Source organism: Rhinopithecus bieti, unplaced genomic scaffold (genome assembly GCF_001698545.2).
Source record: "Rhinopithecus bieti isolate Rb0 unplaced genomic scaffold, ASM169854v2 scaffold_51732, whole genome shotgun sequence".
Lineage (NCBI taxonomy): Eukaryota > Metazoa > Chordata > Mammalia > Primates > Cercopithecidae > Rhinopithecus > Rhinopithecus bieti.
In genome coordinates this window covers 33,666-52,310 of record NW_016821090.1, presented here as the reverse complement: position 1 = coordinate 52,310, position 18,645 = coordinate 33,666, and the positions used below count along the sequence as shown (strand labels likewise).

General features: G+C 39.8%; 2 protein-coding genes across 5 annotated transcripts in view; one reads left to right on the top strand and one right to left on the bottom strand.

Moving 5' to 3' along the window:
• Positions 1-18,645, top strand: part of STARD3NL (STARD3 N-terminal like) — a 51,960-nt gene that overhangs the window by 30,941 nt on the left and 2,374 nt on the right. For both annotated transcript variants that reach the window (XM_017860161.1, XM_017860162.1), the window contains 5 exons: positions 5,473-5,550; positions 6,147-6,224; positions 8,119-8,172; positions 8,287-8,404; positions 10,674-10,769. In XM_017860161.1, the coding sequence (XP_017715650.1) occupies positions 5,473-5,550; positions 6,147-6,224; positions 8,119-8,172; positions 8,287-8,404; positions 10,674-10,769 (424 nt within the window). The remainder of the gene's footprint in view (positions 1-5,472; positions 5,551-6,146; positions 6,225-8,118; positions 8,173-8,286; positions 8,405-10,673; positions 10,770-18,645) is intronic.
• The window catches only part of TARP (TCR gamma alternate reading frame protein), a 48,658-nt gene continuing 32,155 nt past the window's right edge, over positions 2,143-18,645 (bottom strand). Inside the window, exon 6 of one of the 3 annotated variants that reach the window (XM_017860165.1) lies at positions 2,143-3,180. The gene's annotated coding sequence lies outside the window, so the exon portion shown is untranslated. Of the gene's footprint in view, positions 3,181-17,319; positions 18,403-18,645 lie in introns of those variants that run through there. The other 2 variants (XM_017860164.1, XR_001882978.1) reach the window with 2 other exon arrangements.

The following is an 18,645-nucleotide window of genomic DNA, read 5'->3' as shown; positions in this document are numbered from 1 at the left end:
TCTCCTGGTGTGCCCGTTTGCTTAAAGCGCAGTATTGGGGTGGGAATTACCCGATTTTCCAGGTGTTGTGTGTCTCAGTTCCCCTGGCTAGGAAAAGGGATTCCCTTCCCCCTTGCGCTTCCCAGGTGAGGCAATGCCTCGCCCTGCTTCAGCTCTCGCTGGTCGGGCTGCAGCAGCTGACCAGCACCAATTGTCCGGCACTCCCCAGTGAGATGACCCCAGTACCTCAGTTGAAAATGCAGAAATCACCGGTCTTCTGTGTCGCTCGCGCTGGGAGTTGGAGACTGGAGCTGTTCCTATTTGGCCATCTTTAATGTATATTTTAAAGGAGTAATATGTTTTCAAAACTATAGCTATGTAATGAGAGATGAAAAGGAAATGCATCTTTTTTTTTTTTTATTTTTATTTTTTGAGATGGAGTCTTGCTGTGTCACCCAGGCTGGAGTGCAGTGGCACAATGTTGGCTCACTGCAACTGCTACCTCCTGGGTTCAAGCAATTCTCTTGCCTTAGCCTCCAGAGTAGCTGGGACTACAGGTGCATACCATCACACTCTGCTAATTTTTTTGTATTTTCAGTAGAGACAGGGTTTCACTGTGTTCTCCACGTTGTTCTCTATCTCCTGACCTCGTGATCCACCTGCCTCAGCCTCCCGAAGTGCTGAGATTATAGGCGTGAGCCACCGTGTCCGACCGGAAATGCACCAGGAAACACAGCACTAATTTTAAGGGGGCACACTTAAAAATCATTTTAACGTCAACAGCACGTCCAGGCATTCATTGCTTTGGCTGCTTATATCACTATGTGCCTTTAAGTGAGGAAAGTCATGGGGCAGAACTGTGGTGGGGTTCATGGGATCACACTTCTCATGTCCCTCCTTTCTGTTTTCTCCAGGCAAACAGAAATGAAGTAGGCTGCCCCCCGTTCTTGTTCACAGACAAGTTATCTGTTTACATCTGCATGCAACATGTGATAAGTGAAAAATCACCAGGCCTAGCAATTTAGAAATGTGTTTTATTCTCACTTTTCACCAACTACTAGTTTCCCCAGTTGTAAAATTAAAAGATTGGAAAAGGGTATACGATCTTTAAGCAAGAACATCATGACTTTTTTTAGTATGATTGTTTTTCAGTGTCCACTTTCTAGTTGTACTTGTTTTGAATTGTCAATCTTGACCTGGCGTTTTCACTACACACCGTACCATTCATTTTGTTTTGTTGTCTCTCTATAAAACTCTAATCATTCAAATCCATTATTATTATTATTATTATTTTTAGTGTCTTTACATTTACTGAGTGCCAGAGAACAGGCTTCTAAATCAGGTGTTGCAAGCTCTACCAAAAAAAACTACATGGAATTTAGAGTTTAGTTGAATACATATGGCACATAATCTTATACTGCCTTGTGACGTAGTCTTAAAAGAAGAAAGAAAATGTCATAAAGAGTGCTTAGGCCTTTAGAATATGGGGAACCAGCTGTTCTCTGCAATTATAACAATAACCAAAGTACTTTGCCTCCATGTATGACTTCCACCTTAGCCACCTTCCCTCTGTGCTCCAGGGACCTGACTGGCACCATCCCAGCCTTGAGTGTAGGGCTCGGATGAGCCAGAGAAGCCTAACCCCACCTTAGTTCATTTTCCTTCTAGAAGATCTTAGGGCTCCTGGTCTCTTTTTGGTCAGTCAAAAGGATGGTTTTGATTCTATCCAAGGCCTCTTGGCCCACCTTTGAGTAGACTGATTTCCCAAGTTGGATCTGGAATTAATTATGGCTTGGGTTCCCTGAGGACTCTGTTCCCTCTGCAGACTCTCTCCTAGTCTCTGTAGACAGTATGAACAGGGATCAAAGTAGTGACAGTTGAAAGGAATTTGGCTTTCTTTTTAGCTTTTGATGCTTAATTGAGATTATGGTTCAAAAAAAGCCTTTATCAGTGCTTAGTGACTTTTTTCTTGTTATTTTCTAACTGATGTACTAGAAAATGTCATAACATTCCTAATTTGACTTAGAGCTTTCGTGACCAGGTCTTTGGCCCTTAGGCAAGCTGTTTAATAAGTTCTCTGGGTCTTTTGATCAATTCAGCAAACTAATACTGGTCTTGTCTTCCTCATGGGTCCATGTGAAGATCAAATGGAAAGATGTATACAGCAGCCCCTTTGAAGATACAAAGGTCTGCACAATTATAGGTTGTGTAATTTATTAATAACTAAAATAAATTTAACCCCGAAAAAGGAAAAAAAAAAATGCTGGTTACTGTTTTCTCACTATTGTTACATTTAAGTTTCAGGTACTTATTACCCTGCTAATTCTGATTCTATTACCTCATTCCTACTATGGTCTATAAACTGTGATGACCAAGTATAACAGAAATTCAGATGAGAGAGATCAGTGGCTTGGACTATTTGAGGGAGTGAATGGAAGAGATGGACTGTGAATTGGATTTGGAAGGATAGGTGGCAATTAAGATGGGAGGAGGATCTGGGAAGGATGATCCTTCAGTGTGGAGCTTGGGGAGAGGGTTTGGAGATCAAGGTGCGTGGAAGTACTGAAGCAGGAGTATGTGCTTATGTGTGGGGAGTGTGTGCTCAAGTGGTTGTATTTGGAGGGGACAGGGGCAGAGGCCGAGAAAATACTAACCTGACTAGAAAGTAAGGTGCCTATTGGAAATGAAATTGCATAAGTAGGCTGGTGCTAGATTATTCAAGTTATTAAAAGGTATATAGAAGGATTTGTGTTTACTGCAATGAAGAGCTGTTACAGATTCTGGAGCAGAATGGACAACGTGATTTTGAGATTTTGCAGAAGTCAGCGACCCACAGTCTACATCACAGCCTCCTTGACCTGTCCAGTTGGATGTCTGACTTAACATGCTTCCCCCAACACATACACACACCTTCTTTCCCCCTTCTTCATCAGTAAGCAAACGCAGAGACTCAGACCAAAAGTGAAAACTCATTTTTGATTTGCTTGTTTGTTTTGTATTTTTCATGCTTCATGTCCAGTCTAAAAGTAAGTCCTGTCAAATCTGCCTCTAAAATATATTCAAAATGTGACCACTTCTCTTCTTTTCCACTGTTTCCAACTTCAACCAAGCCACATTATCACTCATCCAAACCGTACTCCTGGCTGGTCACCTGCTTCCGCTCACCGTACAATCCATTCTTCTCACAGTAGCCAGGCTAACCTGTAAAAAACAAAAATCAGATCATGTCACTTTCTGTTACAACTCTTCACTGGCAGGCCATGACATTTAGAGTAAAATCCAAATGTCGTACCTTGGCTTGCAGAGTCCCCAGAAACTTCTCAGACTTCCTCCCCATCCTCTGTTCCTGGCTCATGGTAGATGAGCACACTTGCCTCCTTCTGTTCTCAGACAGGAATGAGCTCCTTTCTATCTTGGGACCCTTCTACCAGTTGTTTCTTCTATATGAAATGATTAATTTCCTTTATCTTTTCGTAGAATTCAACTTCTTATCTTGCTAGTATTAGTTTAAATGTCTTCATTGTTCTGTCACACTGTCCTGCTTCTGTTGTCTGTGTAGCATTTATTTTCTTACTTGCCATCTCTCTCACCTTGCCTGAATATAATCTCCATGAAGACAGATACTATTTTGTTTACTGAAGTATTTCTTATATTTAGAACAGTGCCTGGTGCATAGTAGATACTCAGCAAATATTTGGTGAATGGATAAAGATCATTGTGGCAGTGGTGTGCAGGTGGGACAGATTGGCAGTAAGAACATGAATTCAGAAGCTGTTGCAGGAATGTCATTGAAGGTGGTGGGAATAGGAAGGAAAGAACTAACATGAGAGTCACTAAAGGGAGGGATGTGAGACTTGTTGATAGGCTGATTTTATCATCCCCAGTGTGCAAAGATGACTCTTAACGTTTCCAGTGATGAAACCTAGAAGAGTAGTACCAGAACTGACTGGGAAGGGATTTTGCATGAAACTAACGATAGTTTATTTAAGACATCTTGAGCTAGAGATAAAAATTTTGAAATGAGGATTTAGAGTATAAGTTAGGGATAGAAATATAAATTTTAGATAATGTCTATTTGAAGGCAACTCCAAATCAGAGTATTTTGAAGTATGCAGATACCAGTGAAAAGCTATGGGTTATTTATTGCAAAACTGTATTGGCAGCTTTGATTCCTGTTCTCCCAGGAATCAAGGGGAGGTCTCTAAGTGGTAGAGAACCCCTGTTTGCTATAGGCTGCTTGGAATAATCATTCTTTTAATATTCTGGATATTGGCAAGTTTCCTTAGTCTGCAGAGACACAGTAATGGGACTAAACGGTTGGGTGTCTTTCAATCATTATTCCTCCTTCCTCCCAGGTTTTCAATTCTATTCATTTGTAAAGGTCTATAGCCAAGCAGGTCTACAGAGGATCCAAGCTAATTACAAAGAAATGTAGACCTCCTTAAGGGATTTTAGGGCACAGGATAGTATTTATGGTATGCTTTCATTTGCATAACAAATACAAATATGTGAAATGACATCTAAGCTAAGAATACCCTTCCCTATGGCAACTTTCATTCGAATTTGAACCTGGCAAAGGGGTTCCTTATTGTTTTCCCTCTTATCCAGGTCTCTGGTTAACTGTCCTTCCTTTGGTCCTTTTTCAGACTCTCTGCATTTGTTTGCCAGGCCCATGTTCCAAATTGGAAATTTGAATTTACTTTTGCATGTCCTGCTCCCTCTGATCAGGCTAATCCAGGGACTCTGACAGTTACCCTGCTTGGGTGCTGCATTAGCTGCCAACACATGTCCCCTTACTTGATTTTTTAAAAGTATTAAACTCCATAGTTTAATTTGTCAAATTTTGAACTCGATGATAGAAGATTTATTTTGACAGTAGAATTGGTAGAGGACAGAAAGTTGTATCAGGTTTGAGTCTAGTACTGTCTTTGTTATCTATTCCTGTTAAAAATATACTTAAATTGATAAAAGTGCAGAATGTTTAAATGCCAGGAGAAATAAAAATGAGAAACCACCACAGAGAATGTTTACACTTCTATCCTGTGCATGCTAATGGCCATCATTGACATTTGCCAGGAGGTCAGGGGAGCCATGGCCTTCTAAGACCTAAGACTGTGGAGAGTGATCAGAAAGTGAGGGAGTCCTGGATAAAGGTGAATTGCCTTTAAAAGTATACTTTTGTATGATTGAAGACTTTATTTTAGAAGGGAAAAAATAATTTTCTTAACATTTTAATTTTCCTAAATATGAACTACAGAAGCTATTATTTTTCACTATACAGTTATATCTGTTGAATGAATGAATTCAGAATTGAGGAATCAGAAAGTGCTATCCAGCCCTTTTCTATTAAAATGATGAGAGTTCTTTTCTTCCATACTTTAACATTTCTGGGTTCTGAGAAGATAGGCAGGGAAGCTGGATAGGAAATCTTACCCTTGTTTTCATTCCACACATAAACCTCCCCTTGTTTTTGCTTCTTACTCTCATTTCTAGGTGAATGGAGGCATTGAGAACACATTAGAGAAGGAGGTGATGCAGTATGACTACTATTCTTCGTATTTTGATATATTCGTAAGTATTTTTTATGTTTCATTTCAGATGTGATAAAACTGACCCAAAAGGCAGATTTCCTCTAAATAGACTTCAAATTCTATGCCCTTTTTTCCTCTTTTGAACACCGACCATATTTTCCTTTTCTTTTAATTCCCCACCATTCAATGCTCTCTCTCTCTAAATAAGGAATTATCTGACCATCTCAAGGAAATAAAAGATTAATGACAGATAAGGGAGGGCAGCATAAGGAGCCGTTCCCATTTTCTTGTTGGAGAGCCTTTATTCTTTCAAATGACTGAAATAGAACCCATTGATATATCTAGTCACTGAAAGGAAAATTCACCTATTTATATAATAGGATGATGAAAATGCCATCTTTTTTTTTTTTCTTGCGTTGTTCTTTCTTTCATAAAGGGAGATTAATGTGAGACCTAATTTGCTATTACATTAAGTTCTAGAGCAGGGATTCCCAAATGCTGGTCTACAGACCGGTGCCAGTCTCTGTTAGTCTCCAGCTAAATCACAATAATGAAGACAGTCTGGTAAGTTCTTCATAAAGCTATGTCATTTTTATGTATATTTTTTAAAACATCTCTTTCTTTTCTTGCTTTCAGCTTTTGGCAGTTTTTCGATTTAAAGTGTTAATACTTGCATATGCTGTGTGCAGATTGCGCCACTGGTGGGCAATAGCGGTGAGTATGCCCTGCTTGAGTGGGTCATCGCCTCCAGTGCTGGTGGCCAGGTCCTACTCTCTACAGGCCTGGACTGGAGAAGATACAGTTCTAATGCAGGTGGAATCCCACTAGCTTTCCTGAGTCCCGTTTCCTCCATACTTAAGTACGTTTAATACTCCAGGGCTTCTTTCCAGTGTTAATGAGTAACTACATTTGTCTCTTGGTGCCGAGCCAAATGAGGAATCTAGAAGCCCAACAGTGATTATTGGCCAAGCACCAAGCCACCCTCTACCTTATTTTGCAAATAAGAGATGGGAGTAGTACATCTGTCACAGAGATATTTGGAAAATGTTTTATTTGGTTGAAACTGCTTAGTGATTGTTTTTCATGACATGGTTCGTACTTATTTAGATAATTGCCTTAGCCCCTCCTTTCTTCCCCACAACCCCCCATCTTGGAGGGAAGAGCTCTCAATCTTTCTGTTGTTGCCTTGGGCTTCTCAAAGACAAGGACTTTTTTACTCCTCTGTTTCCTTGCATCTAGCACAGAGAGCTTTGGTATTCTTAATAAATATTTAGAGATTGATAGAATTGCTAGCAATTCTGCCTGACAGTTGTCTGAATATTTGCTTTTTGTACAGCTTTAATAAGTCAGTTCTGTGGGAAGAAAATGTGGAGCTCCTCAGACTAGAGAGAACTGCTCAGAAATAACCTGCAGTTCTGCCATTAGAGGGCAAGACCTCAGGTCTAGGTGGCCCAGGCTGCCCTCCTGAGTCCACTAGGGGGGCGATATCTGTCTGGGCCATCTCTTCTGAGCATTCTCAGAATCATGGGGCAGTGGTCAGACCATCTGTTAATCCAGAAGCTCTCACTTCATGGATATAGGCTGACAGTCTTGGCCAGACTTGACTCCCTTTCCTGAATACTCTTTTGCTGATATCATCATAGCTTCTGATGATTGTACCCTCCCATTTTTCTGCATTTTCTGCAACAGATCCCTTTAGGATGTTATATTCCTGAGTCCCCATATGTATGCTAGTATTTGTCAGACCAGCCCTCTCAATGTTTGTTTTAGAAAAGTGTATGACATGTATATTCAGTGAGAGCTGTAAGACAGTATCTTCAATATCTGCTTTCAGATTATCTGAAGAATAAGTCTAATTTAGCAAATCATTTTATTGCTTCTGATTCTTGCTTTAAAAAACATTTGCAGAGAAGAGTTTAGAAGCTGGAAGGAGGAGAAGTCAGCTGGTATCTAAAGAGCACTTAGTGTGAGCCTGTAAAGTTAATTAGTGTCAGAATATGAAATGCTAAACCACCTCCTCTCCTAAGCAGCTTACTCTGTGTGTGTGTGTGTGTGTGTGTGTGTGTGTGTGTGTGTCTGCAACTTTGATAATACTTATTGAGCAAGATACTTGGTGTTCCCTGTCCTCTCTTCTGTCGATCAAGCTACTATTGGTATTCATTTTGGTGAGGTTTCACCATGCTAAAAATATTAGTTGAAGGAGACAGTGACAAGGCTCAGGTATTATGGTATCTCTGGACTTCACAACCCCTGGCAAGAGCCCTACCTATGCACTTTACCGGTAGGTAGGTCTGTTCATGTGCTTGTAGAGGGTTTGGAATTGTACCTTCTGGCAGATAAATCTTAGTTACCTAGCACACCAGCCTGCTGAAATGTGGGAGGAGAAACCACATGCAGTCATTTAGGGATTGTGTCACATATAGAAGCCCGTTTTGCTGCAGTGTGGGTCTAGGGGATAGAGACTGAGTGATATGGGAAGGAGCCAGGCTAGGCACAGGTTTTTCAGGCATTGCCTGCTCCTAGCTCAGATGGGTCTCTTGTGAAGAGGGAGGTACCTTCAGAGTGTGAGATGCCTAATGTGAACAGTGCTGGATTATGTGTCTTGCAGTTGACAACGGCAGTGACCAGTGCCTTTTTACTAGCAAAAGTGATCCTTTCAAAGGTATGGCCTACCACTTTTTCTGTACAGTTACTATCTTCAGTGATGAAGCCTCGTTGTCCAATGTGAGTTTGTGGTAACTACATTTCCCTTTCCCGGTCATATCTTTTCTTCCAGCTTTTCTCTCAAGGGGCTTTTGGCTATGTGCTGCCCATCATTTCATTCATCCTTGCCTGGATTGAGACATGGTTCCTGGATTTCAAAGTGTTACCTCAAGAAGCAGAAGAAGAAAACAGTAAGTTCCTCTCAGAGTCAGCCTCCTGAGACGGACTGGGTACCAAGCTGGGAGGAAGAGATGTGGTGTCTTGGTGTGAATCAGGCTGCAAATGGGTAGAGTTAGGCAGTGGTGGGGTCTCCATTCTTTAGTGGCTACAGCAGAAATCGAGAGAAGAGCTGGGTGGATGAAAGGGTAAATAATAGAAAGCAGCTCCTCTCTCCAGCTATTGGGCCAGGCTTCCCCTGGAAGAAACTGTGAACACTGGTGTAAAGAGCATTCAAGCAATAACAAAAAATAGCCAGCACTTCTTTCTCCCTGGACAGCTTGTTCTTTTCTCCCTATTAGCAATAGGCAGGACACTAAGCATTTTGTGCATATAAACAGAACTGTGCTGTTTAGGGGCAGAGAAAATAAAACCAATTTTAAGTGAGTAGAAGCAACTATTCTAAATACAAGCCAGTGATTCTCCAAAGTCTCCCATTGTGATCCATACAGCAGTTGGTGGCTTCAGATGGGCCACGGTTAGAACAGTTAAATGCCTAGGGCTGAGGACCATTGGTGGGTTTAGGATGAAGATGATTCACAGGAGGATGACAGCAATCCAGAGCAAAGCTCAGCCTTTCACCATCCTCTGAGTAGCTGAGTCATAGCTAACAGGGTGTACTCATGAGTCCTGCCAAAGCTGCTATAATCTCATCATGGCTTTGAGTATCCCAGAATATTCACTAGGAAGGCCAAATGATTGATTAAGCTTCATGGTCAGTTACCAAGCTGGAATTCTTCTCCACATAATGTCCTTAATGGAAGCCCACATGCCCCACCCACCCATCTTAAGGGTGAACCAATCAAAGCTCGTTTCAGACACCCATGCAGTTTCAAGACATGCTGTTTTTACGCCTCTGCCAGTCATCTGGCTCAATTTGCCTGGCCTCATAGGAAAAAAAAGTATCTTATAGAAAGGTAAGCATGATTATAACTTCAAAAAGCAGCAGGATGCAAAATAATCTTGCAAGTGGTTTTATTTTGGAAAATCTCATTTACATAGAAGAAATATGTAAGAAAAGAATTACAATTCAAGAGTAGATTTTAAAAACCCGTTAATCAGACTGAGGTGTACCTTCTATCCTGTGCCCTCTATTCCTTTGTGAAAGTGTATTGTGGAGAAGTTATAAGTAAAGCTAATTAAAGTCTTTTTTAATTGTATATAAATACGAAATGGAACTTGATTGAAAACCTATCAACTGTAACTATGACTGAGGCTTGAATGATTATGGGATTAAACCACATTCAAAGTGACTAATAAAGCAGAACACACAATTAATGAAATTTTTAAAAATAGTATTTATTTTCATTGTCAGTAGCATGTATGACACATACCTGACATCTACTTTTTGGCCTGGTGCTTCCTCCTACTCTATCCTAAGGTTAACTCAGCTTTCAGTCAAAAGAACTTCAGTGTCGATGGCCTTGCATGTGTTAGTGTTCCTCAGCTGTCCACGTCCTGCTTTTTTACCTTTTCTTTGTTTTTTTAAGATACTTTTTTTCTTTTGAAACCTTCTTGTTGCATAAATATTTCCTCGTTTGTCATCTTAATTGTTCTTCATATATTTATAAAAGGCCATCCCTGTATTGCACTTTACATCTGGCATCTCTCTAATGAGACATAGCCAGCAGACCATTTGTAGGAGCTGACTGTGTTTTTTATTTTACTTTGCGTTTTGGTTTTGAAATTGTGCTTTTTTTGTAGGAAGGCAAGTATTCACAAGGGAAAGATGTAAATACTCAGTTATTTATTCTGAGACAGAGTCTCACTTTATGAAGTGCAGTGGCACAATCATGGCTCACTGCAGCCTCTACTTACTGGGCTCAAGCAATCCTCCCACCTCAGCCTCCCCAGTAGCTGGGACTACAGGCATGCACTACCACACTCGGCCAATTTTTAAATGTTTTGTAGAGACAGGGTCTTGCTATGTTGCCCAGGCTGGTCTCAAACTCCTGGGCTCAAGCGATCCTCCATTCTTGGCCTCCCAGAATGCTGTGATGACAGGTGTGAGGCACCATGCTCAGCACCATGAGGCACTTATTTAAACTGCTTAGTTACCTGTCCTTATAGTATTGTGTGTCGTTTGTTAATGCAACTTACTGTTTGGTTGAAAAATGTTTAAAGTACCTCTTTTTCTAAAGGTATTTCATTATAATAATAATACCATTTTATTTTACTTAATCTTGCCAAAAAGCTACCAGAAAGGTGACCTTACTCCCAACATCTGAATTTCTTCTCTTCCAGGACTCCTGATAGTTCAGGATGCTTCAGAGAGGGCAGCACTTATACCTGGTGGTCTTTCTGATGGTCAGTTTTATTCCCCTCCTGAATCTGAAGCAGGTAAAAAACTTCATTATTATTTATGCTTGTTTCTGTCATTCAAAAGCTCTGCTCTTCCTCTCTCTCCCTACCCCCTCTATTTCTCAATGTACTTAGCTAACATCTAACATGCCAGGCATCAGGGATATGAAAATAGGTGAGACACAGTCTCACATGAGACCAGTGGTAAGACACAGAGTTGTAAAAATAAATGTCATGGAGGAGTGATTAGACACTGTGGTTTGTAATATGTATCTTAGAAGACACACACGTGGTTTGTGATATGTATCTTAGAAGACACACAGACAAGGGGAAGGGTCTCAGTGCTCTCATTATTCCGGTTCATCACCAAACCAACCTCCCTCTTGGACTCCAATGTCTGAGAATGGCAGCACTGTCCACCTAGTTGCCCAGATCAAACACCAGAGCCTCACTGTTGGCTCCACCCCGTTCTTACGGCTCACCTCTCATAATTCACGAAGCTGTTTCCATCCTCTCTCCCTCATTTCTACCTCCATTTTCTCGTTCAAATCCTGCCACTTCTTATCAGCTCCAGCCTCATTTCAGCATTACTTTCTGCAGTTTCTGCAACATCTTTTGTCTCCCTGCCTCTGGTTTTGTCTTTCACTAACCAGCAACCAGAGTGCTCTGTTAAAAATAATAATTACACTCAACAACAAAAATAAACAACCTGATTAAAAAATGCAAAGGTTTTGATAGACATTTCTCCAAAGAAGATACACAAATGGCCAATAAGCACATAAAAGATGCTTAACATCACTAATCATTAGGAAAATGCAAATCAGAACCACAACAAGATACCGCTTCATACATGTTAGGATGACTATTACAGAAAGCAAAACCAAACAAAAAGGCAGAAAATAAGTATTCATGAGGATATGGAGAAATTGGACCCCTTGTGCATTATGGGTGAGAATATAAAATGATATAGCCCCAGTAGAAAACAGTATGGTGTTTCTGTAAAAGCTTAAACATAGAGTTACCATATGATTCAACAGTTCTACCCCTGGGTATGTACCCAAAGGAAATGAAAGCAGAGACTACAGCAGATATGTGTATACCCATGCTCATAGCAGCATTATTCACAGTAGCTAAATGGTGGAAACAACTCAAACAGCTGTCAGCAGATGAATGGATAAACAACATGTATGTATGTCCAATGGAATATTGTTCTGCATTAAAAAGTAATGGAAAGTTGGGCACAGTGGCTCATGCCTATAATCCCAGCACTTTGGGAGACCGAGGTAGGAGGATTGCTTGAGCCCAAGAGCTCAAGACCAACCTGGGCAATATAGTGAGACCTTGTCTCTACTAAAAAAGAAAAAAAAAAAAAAGAATAGAATTCTGACACATGCTGTAACATGTATGAACTGTGAACACACTATGCTAAGTAAAATAAGCCAGACACAAAAGGGCTGTCATATGATTTCACTAGATGAGATACCTAGAAAAGTCAAATTCTCAGAATGGGATTGCCATTCTGAAGGTGGATGCTGGTGATGGCTGCACAACAGCGTAGATGAACTTAATGCACTGGACAGCATGCTTAAAAATGGTTAAAGTGGTAAATTTTATGTTAAATACATTTTTCTTTGGTAAACACTATTTTAAAACTGCTAACACTTTTTAAAGTTATCAGGTGCTGTTCTTAGCTTTATTAATATTCACTCATTTATTCCTCCCTTGTCTGCTTATCTTCTGAGATACAGATCACAAACCATAGTGTCTAATCCATTACATTCATTTTTACAACTCTGTGTCTTAACACTGTTCTCTTGTAAGATTGTGTCTAACCTATTTTCATATTTTTAATGCCTGGCATATTAGATGTTTGCTAAGTGGCTCCACTCTGTGATGTAAAACTCGTATTATCCCTAATGTAGAGATGAGCAAATGAGGCACAGAGAATTGAAGCAATTTGCCCAACGTCACATTAATAATAAGTGGTGTACCTGGGATTTAACCTGGGGTCCAGTCCTAGAGTTCATGCTTATAACTGCTAAAGTATATTAGCCTCTTGGTGTTTATGAAAATACAGACTTGGTCATGCCAGTCCTCTGCTCAAAAGCCCTTCAGTAGCCTAAAGGATCAAGAAATCAGTAGATCTTAGCCTGGCTGGAAGTGCCCCTGGGGGCACTGTCACCAGTTGTCTAGTTTCTCACCTTGTGACTGCCTTCTCGTGTGCTGTTCATAGCTCTTGTGGAAATGCTGTGCTCCAGAGCCCTCCAGCCATTGTCCACCTTGCTGTTTCCATTCTGAACATGATCTCCTCTGCAATCTTAGTGTCTGCTCACATGTTCCCAGGTTCTTGCCAGCCATGCCTACCCTTCCCATCTCTCCCAGCAGTTTTAGAACATCCTCGGCATGTTCTTTGGAACCTCTTCCACAGCCCTGTCATCCTGTGTTGTCTGCACTGCCTTCAGCGCTGACCTGGTCTGTTTCTACTGCTGGGTTGTAAACTCAGTTTAGAGGCTACATCATTTTATTCCCTACATTAGGCCTAGTTAATATTTTCACTCACACACACACACACACACACACACACACAGTGATAAAACAGATTCCAGACAGAAAGAGCCATGAATGATTGAAGGTGCAGCAGTGTGAAATATCAGTGTGCTGGAGGAACTCCAAGTAACTTGAGATTCTGGACTATTGGTGTTGGATCTGAAAGCAGCATACAACACAGAAACTGGAGCCAGATGAGATACAGATATGGATTAGTAGAAAATCTGTTTCTATAACAGTAAAAACTAGAATTAAGTATTAAATTCTTTATTACCTCATAAGGATTATTTCATTGAGAAGTTTTGTGTCATAGGACTTTACTCTTTGAAAAAAGGAAATTCATATGAGAGTTCATGCATCTCTACTTCTTTTTCTAAGACTAATACAGGTTCCCAGTACTAATGTATTTTCTTAACTAGAGTTCAGAATGTAGAACAGTAGTGACATGGGGGACACCACCTCAAGCATGCCTCATTAAGCTTTCTAGTTCTGGGATCCGTCCGCATTTCACCTTTATCATTTACCACCACCTAGTGGTATCCTGGAGCATTACCCTTTCCTTGAGTTAGGAAAGTAAACAAGAACAAAATATTTTCTTGGTGTTCCACTGTGTAGCTGCTTTGTTTGACAAAAGACAGGTTACTAATGGACAGAGAAGGAGGGGTCAGAGTGGACTACCTTATTATATTTGCCTTGTCTGAATGTTCAGTTTAGGAAAGAATTAAAAATGAAAACTGTTACTGGAATTAATATGCCTAGAAAAAAAAAGACTACTCTAGAGCAAAGCTTTTCCATTATGCCAACAGCTAAAAATTCAAGCCTTTCAGTAGCTGATGTTCTAAGCCGCTGTTGCCCTGCTACAGCACTGACTTCCCTGGTGCACATGAGGGCGTCCGAAAAAGGCCTCACGTGCCTTTTGTTGTCTTTTGTTTTCTCCACCACCTAATACAGTACCTGGCTTATATTAGACTTATAACTGTTGAAGAAAGGGATGAAAAGAAAAGGGAAAGAAATAGGAGGCACCATAAACAAAAATGTTAGCACTTTTCCTTGTGAAGGAGCAGCCTGAATCTTAGTGTCACGGTTTATTAGATACACTTGTAAAGGATATAAAAATAGTTTGTTTGCAGGCTTGCTTGTTGATCAGACCACATCCTGCATCCCTGTGTATTAAGTGGAAAGAACGAGGAAGTACGATCCTCTATCAGATGACTGGGTTGAAATTATGTGTGGTCAGAGAGCTTAAATGAACCGGTTGTGAAGCTGAAGAAAGGGTAATTCTTCACCTCCTAGACCATGGAAAGACTAACTTAAAATGAGGAATTGCTCAGTTGCATCATATAGCCTGTCCTGTGCAAGTCTAGATAAGGCATTCATTACAGTTCTAAGTTGCCACCTCCCCAGAGTAGCCATGCATCCTGGTTTGCCTGCAGCAGCCCCGCCTTCTTCTGGTTGCCACATGTAGTTATTATTAGAAGCCCTGTATCTCTCAGTAGTGTTCTTATTTAGATGATCGTTTCTATGATCACCCTATGTGTAGTGAATAGATTTGAAACACAGTTTTTTCCACCTTTTAATTAAAATTTTGAAAATTACTGAAAAATCATTACCAGGGATACTGAATAATATTCACTTTTTTAAAAAAGCTTGATTGAGGTGTAATTTGCATATAATAAAATTCATCCATTGTAAATGTATAATTGCATGATTTTAGTAAAGTTATAAATTTTTAATCAATATTACAATGTAATTTTGGAAAGCTTTCATCACTTGAAAAACTTCTTCATGCTTATTTGCAGTTAATCCCCACTTCTACCTCTAATCCTAAGTAACCACTCATCTTCTTTGTATCTTGACAAATTTACCTTTCCTGGGCATTTAATGTAAATGTAGTGATATGATACATGGTTTTTTGCATCCAGCCTCTTTTACTTAGCATAAGGTTTGAGGACCAACCATGTTGTAGCATATCAGTGTTTTGCTCCTTTTTATAGCTGGATATTATTCCATTTTATGGATATACAACATTTTGTCTATATCCACAAGTTGATGGACATTTAGATTATTTCCACCTTTTGGTTATCATAAGTAATTCAGCTGTGAACATTCACATACATGCCTCTGTGTGGATGTTTATTTTTATTATTCTTGAACAGATTTCTAAGAGAGGATTTGCTGTGTCATATGGCAAGTTTCTGTTTAACTTTTTTTAAAATTGTGAAACTGTTCTTGATCGTGGCTGTTTTCTTTTTCATTCCCTCCAACAATGTACAGTAGTCCCTTCTTATCCACAGTTTCACTCACCTGAGGTCAACTGAGGTCTGAAAATATTAAATGGAAAATTCCATAAGCAAACAGTCTGTGAGTTTTTAATTGTGTGCCATTCTGAGTAGCATGATGAAATCCCACACTCTCCTGCTTCGTCCTGCCTGGAAGGTGAATCATCCCTCTGTCCAGATCCATACTGTGTGCACTGCCCACCTGGTAGTCACTTAGGAACCATCCAGGTTATCAGATCGACCATCCCAGTATCACAGTGCTTGTGTTCAAGTAATCCTTATTTCACTTAACAGTGGCAAAGTAGTACTTCTGGCAATTCATATATGCCGAAGAGAAACCATAAAGTTCTTCCTTTAAGTGAAAAAGTGACAGTTCTCACTTAATAAGAAAAGAAAAAAAAAATCACATGCTGAACTTTGTCATGTTTGTCATACAGTAAACTTTTTCATAGTTATATATGTATAAGAAAAAACATAATATTGATAGGATACAGTACTGTCTGCATCCAGGGATAAGGAGGATTACTGTATATGCATTTCCGTTTCTCCATATATTCACCAGTGCTTAGTATTGGGTCTTTTTCATTATAGCTAGGCTAGCAGGTTTAAAGTGGTACCTCATTGTGGTTTTAATTTGTATGTCTGCAGTGATAGGTGTTTTTCATGTTTCTATTACATGTAATTCATAAGCGTTATTTAGAGAACAATCTATCTCAAGTCCTTTGCCGTATCTTTGTGTTGTCTTTTTATTATTGAATTGTAAGAATTTTTTATACATTCTCGATAGAAGTGCTTTCATATATGATTTGCAAATCTTTTTCCCAGTCTATTGTTTGTCTTTTCATTGCTTCACAGAGTCTTTTGAAGCACAAATTTTAAATTTCAATTAAGTGTAGTTTATGAATTTGTTCTCTTATGGATAATGTATTTATGGTCATATCTAAAAAACTCGTTAACTCTATGACATGAAAATTTTCTCCTACATTTTCTTCTAAAAGGTTTTATAGTTTTACATCTTTCAATTAAGATTACAATACATTTGAATTAATTTTTAAATATGGGGGAGGTAAGGGATTATCATTCTCTTGCTTTTGGATATTCAGTTGAACAGCACCAGTTCTTGAAATGACAACCTTTCCCCATTGAACTGATTTGACACATTTGCTAAAATCAGTTTACTATAAACTGATTTTGTGCCAAACCAATTTTTATTTTTTTAATTCTGCTTTCTTAAGGTGAATACTTATATGATTGATTTGATACTTTTTTTTCTTTTCTTATATAGCCATTGCAAGCCATAAATTTTCCTCTAGGAATTGCTTTAGTGACATCACATGAATTTTGATATGTTGTGTTTTCATTTGAATGTGTGCCTTGGCTTTCAGCAGGTTGACACGGATGTATCTGCATGTGGATCTCTTTGTATATATCCTAATCTGTGTTTATTCTCCTTATAAAATATGTGGATTAATATTTCTCAGCCAGTTTGAGAAATTCGAACCATTAATTCTTCAAACATTTTTCTGACTTTTTCCTCCTTCTGGGATTCCCATTACATGGTTGATTGATATTGCTTGACGTCTCTGAGCGCTTCAACCTTTCCTCAGTCTTTTTCTCTCAGTCAGAGATAGTTTGTTTTGACTGTCATTTTTTCCTGGGAATGGTCACACTTTCTTGATTCTTTGCCTATCTTGTATTTTTTGATGAAAAGCATTTTGCTGAAAATAAAGTAACTCTCGGTTCTGACTTTTTTCCTAAAAGCTTACTGGTATTGCTCTTTATTTGTTTAGTAAATCGTCTTGTGCTAAATCTGTGAAATCTGTACACCCTGGGGTGTGTGGCTGCTTCTTGTTTTATTGTCCATTAATTAATTCTTGCCTGTATTTTCAAGCCTAGCTTCCTAGGAGTTACCCGTGTCTAGAGCCTACTGATTAGGCAGAGCCTAGCTAGTGATTACACAGAGGATTGCACTGAAACACCTGGATTACGGCTTCCATCCTCTGCCAGGTAGAAATGTACATAGGTTGGATAGCACCTTCAGAGTTCAGGCCATTTTCAAGTCCTCCCCAGCTTTTACTTTCTGCTAAGTCCTTTCCTACTCTGTCTGCATATGCTTAGAACTCAGGCTAATTGGCTGGCTTGGGCTCTCTTGGGTCTCCTCTGTGCACGGAGACAACCCCAGCTGGGCATATGCTTGTCCCAGTGGTGACCACAACTCAGGCTCCCAGAGTAGTTGGCCCTTTCTCTTCATCTGTCTCTGAATTTGTCACTTCATTGTCAGTGTCACTGGGCATGAGCATGGCTCCCCACTCCAAATTAAGTGATTTCCCTTCAACTGAGTAGCTTTGCTGCCAGTCCCCATGGCCTGCCCCACCCTGGCAGAACCTCCATGGCCATTGAGCTGGGTATTGGGAGGTTGGAGAAGAACAGGAGCAGCTCCAGGCAAGACACGACTGCTGTTCTCTGAATTCTGCAGTGTTTCAAACGTAAACATTTCTCCAGTTGTTGTATGCTTTTGGTTATTTCTCCAGTGGTAAGATGGCTAGTTTTGCCCATTTTGCCACATTTAGGGGGTGCTTTTCAGGGAGAGGATTTATTGACTTCTTCACTTGGCCGTAGCCAGAAGTCCCTTTAAAAATATGTAAAGAAGACATATTGTTATGTTTTCATTAAGGGTTTAGCTTTATTTAGGACTCCCAAACAATTCCAAGACATGGCAACTCATTGTGCTTTCAGTGCCGCTGGCCTGGCAGGTTGAAGTGAGCCTGGGAACAGGAAGATCTGGTGTGACCATCTTCCTCAGCCTCCTTCCACAGTGAGGACAGGCAGTTCACCACCTCTTGTCTCTACAATGGACAGCATGTTAATAGGCTAGAAAGTAAAGCCTTCAACAATTAAGTCTTTACCTATTCATTTTACTACAAATTCAACCTAACCATGTGACATTTATGAGGTTAAGATGTTCTCTTCAGATCATCAGGCGTTCTTTCCCTATACCAAATTTGTTCTTGGCTATAATTCAGGTAGACATTCTTCTAAGGAAAAAAGAATGTCCTCTATAAAGTATGTTATCTAACAAGGTTCAGGTG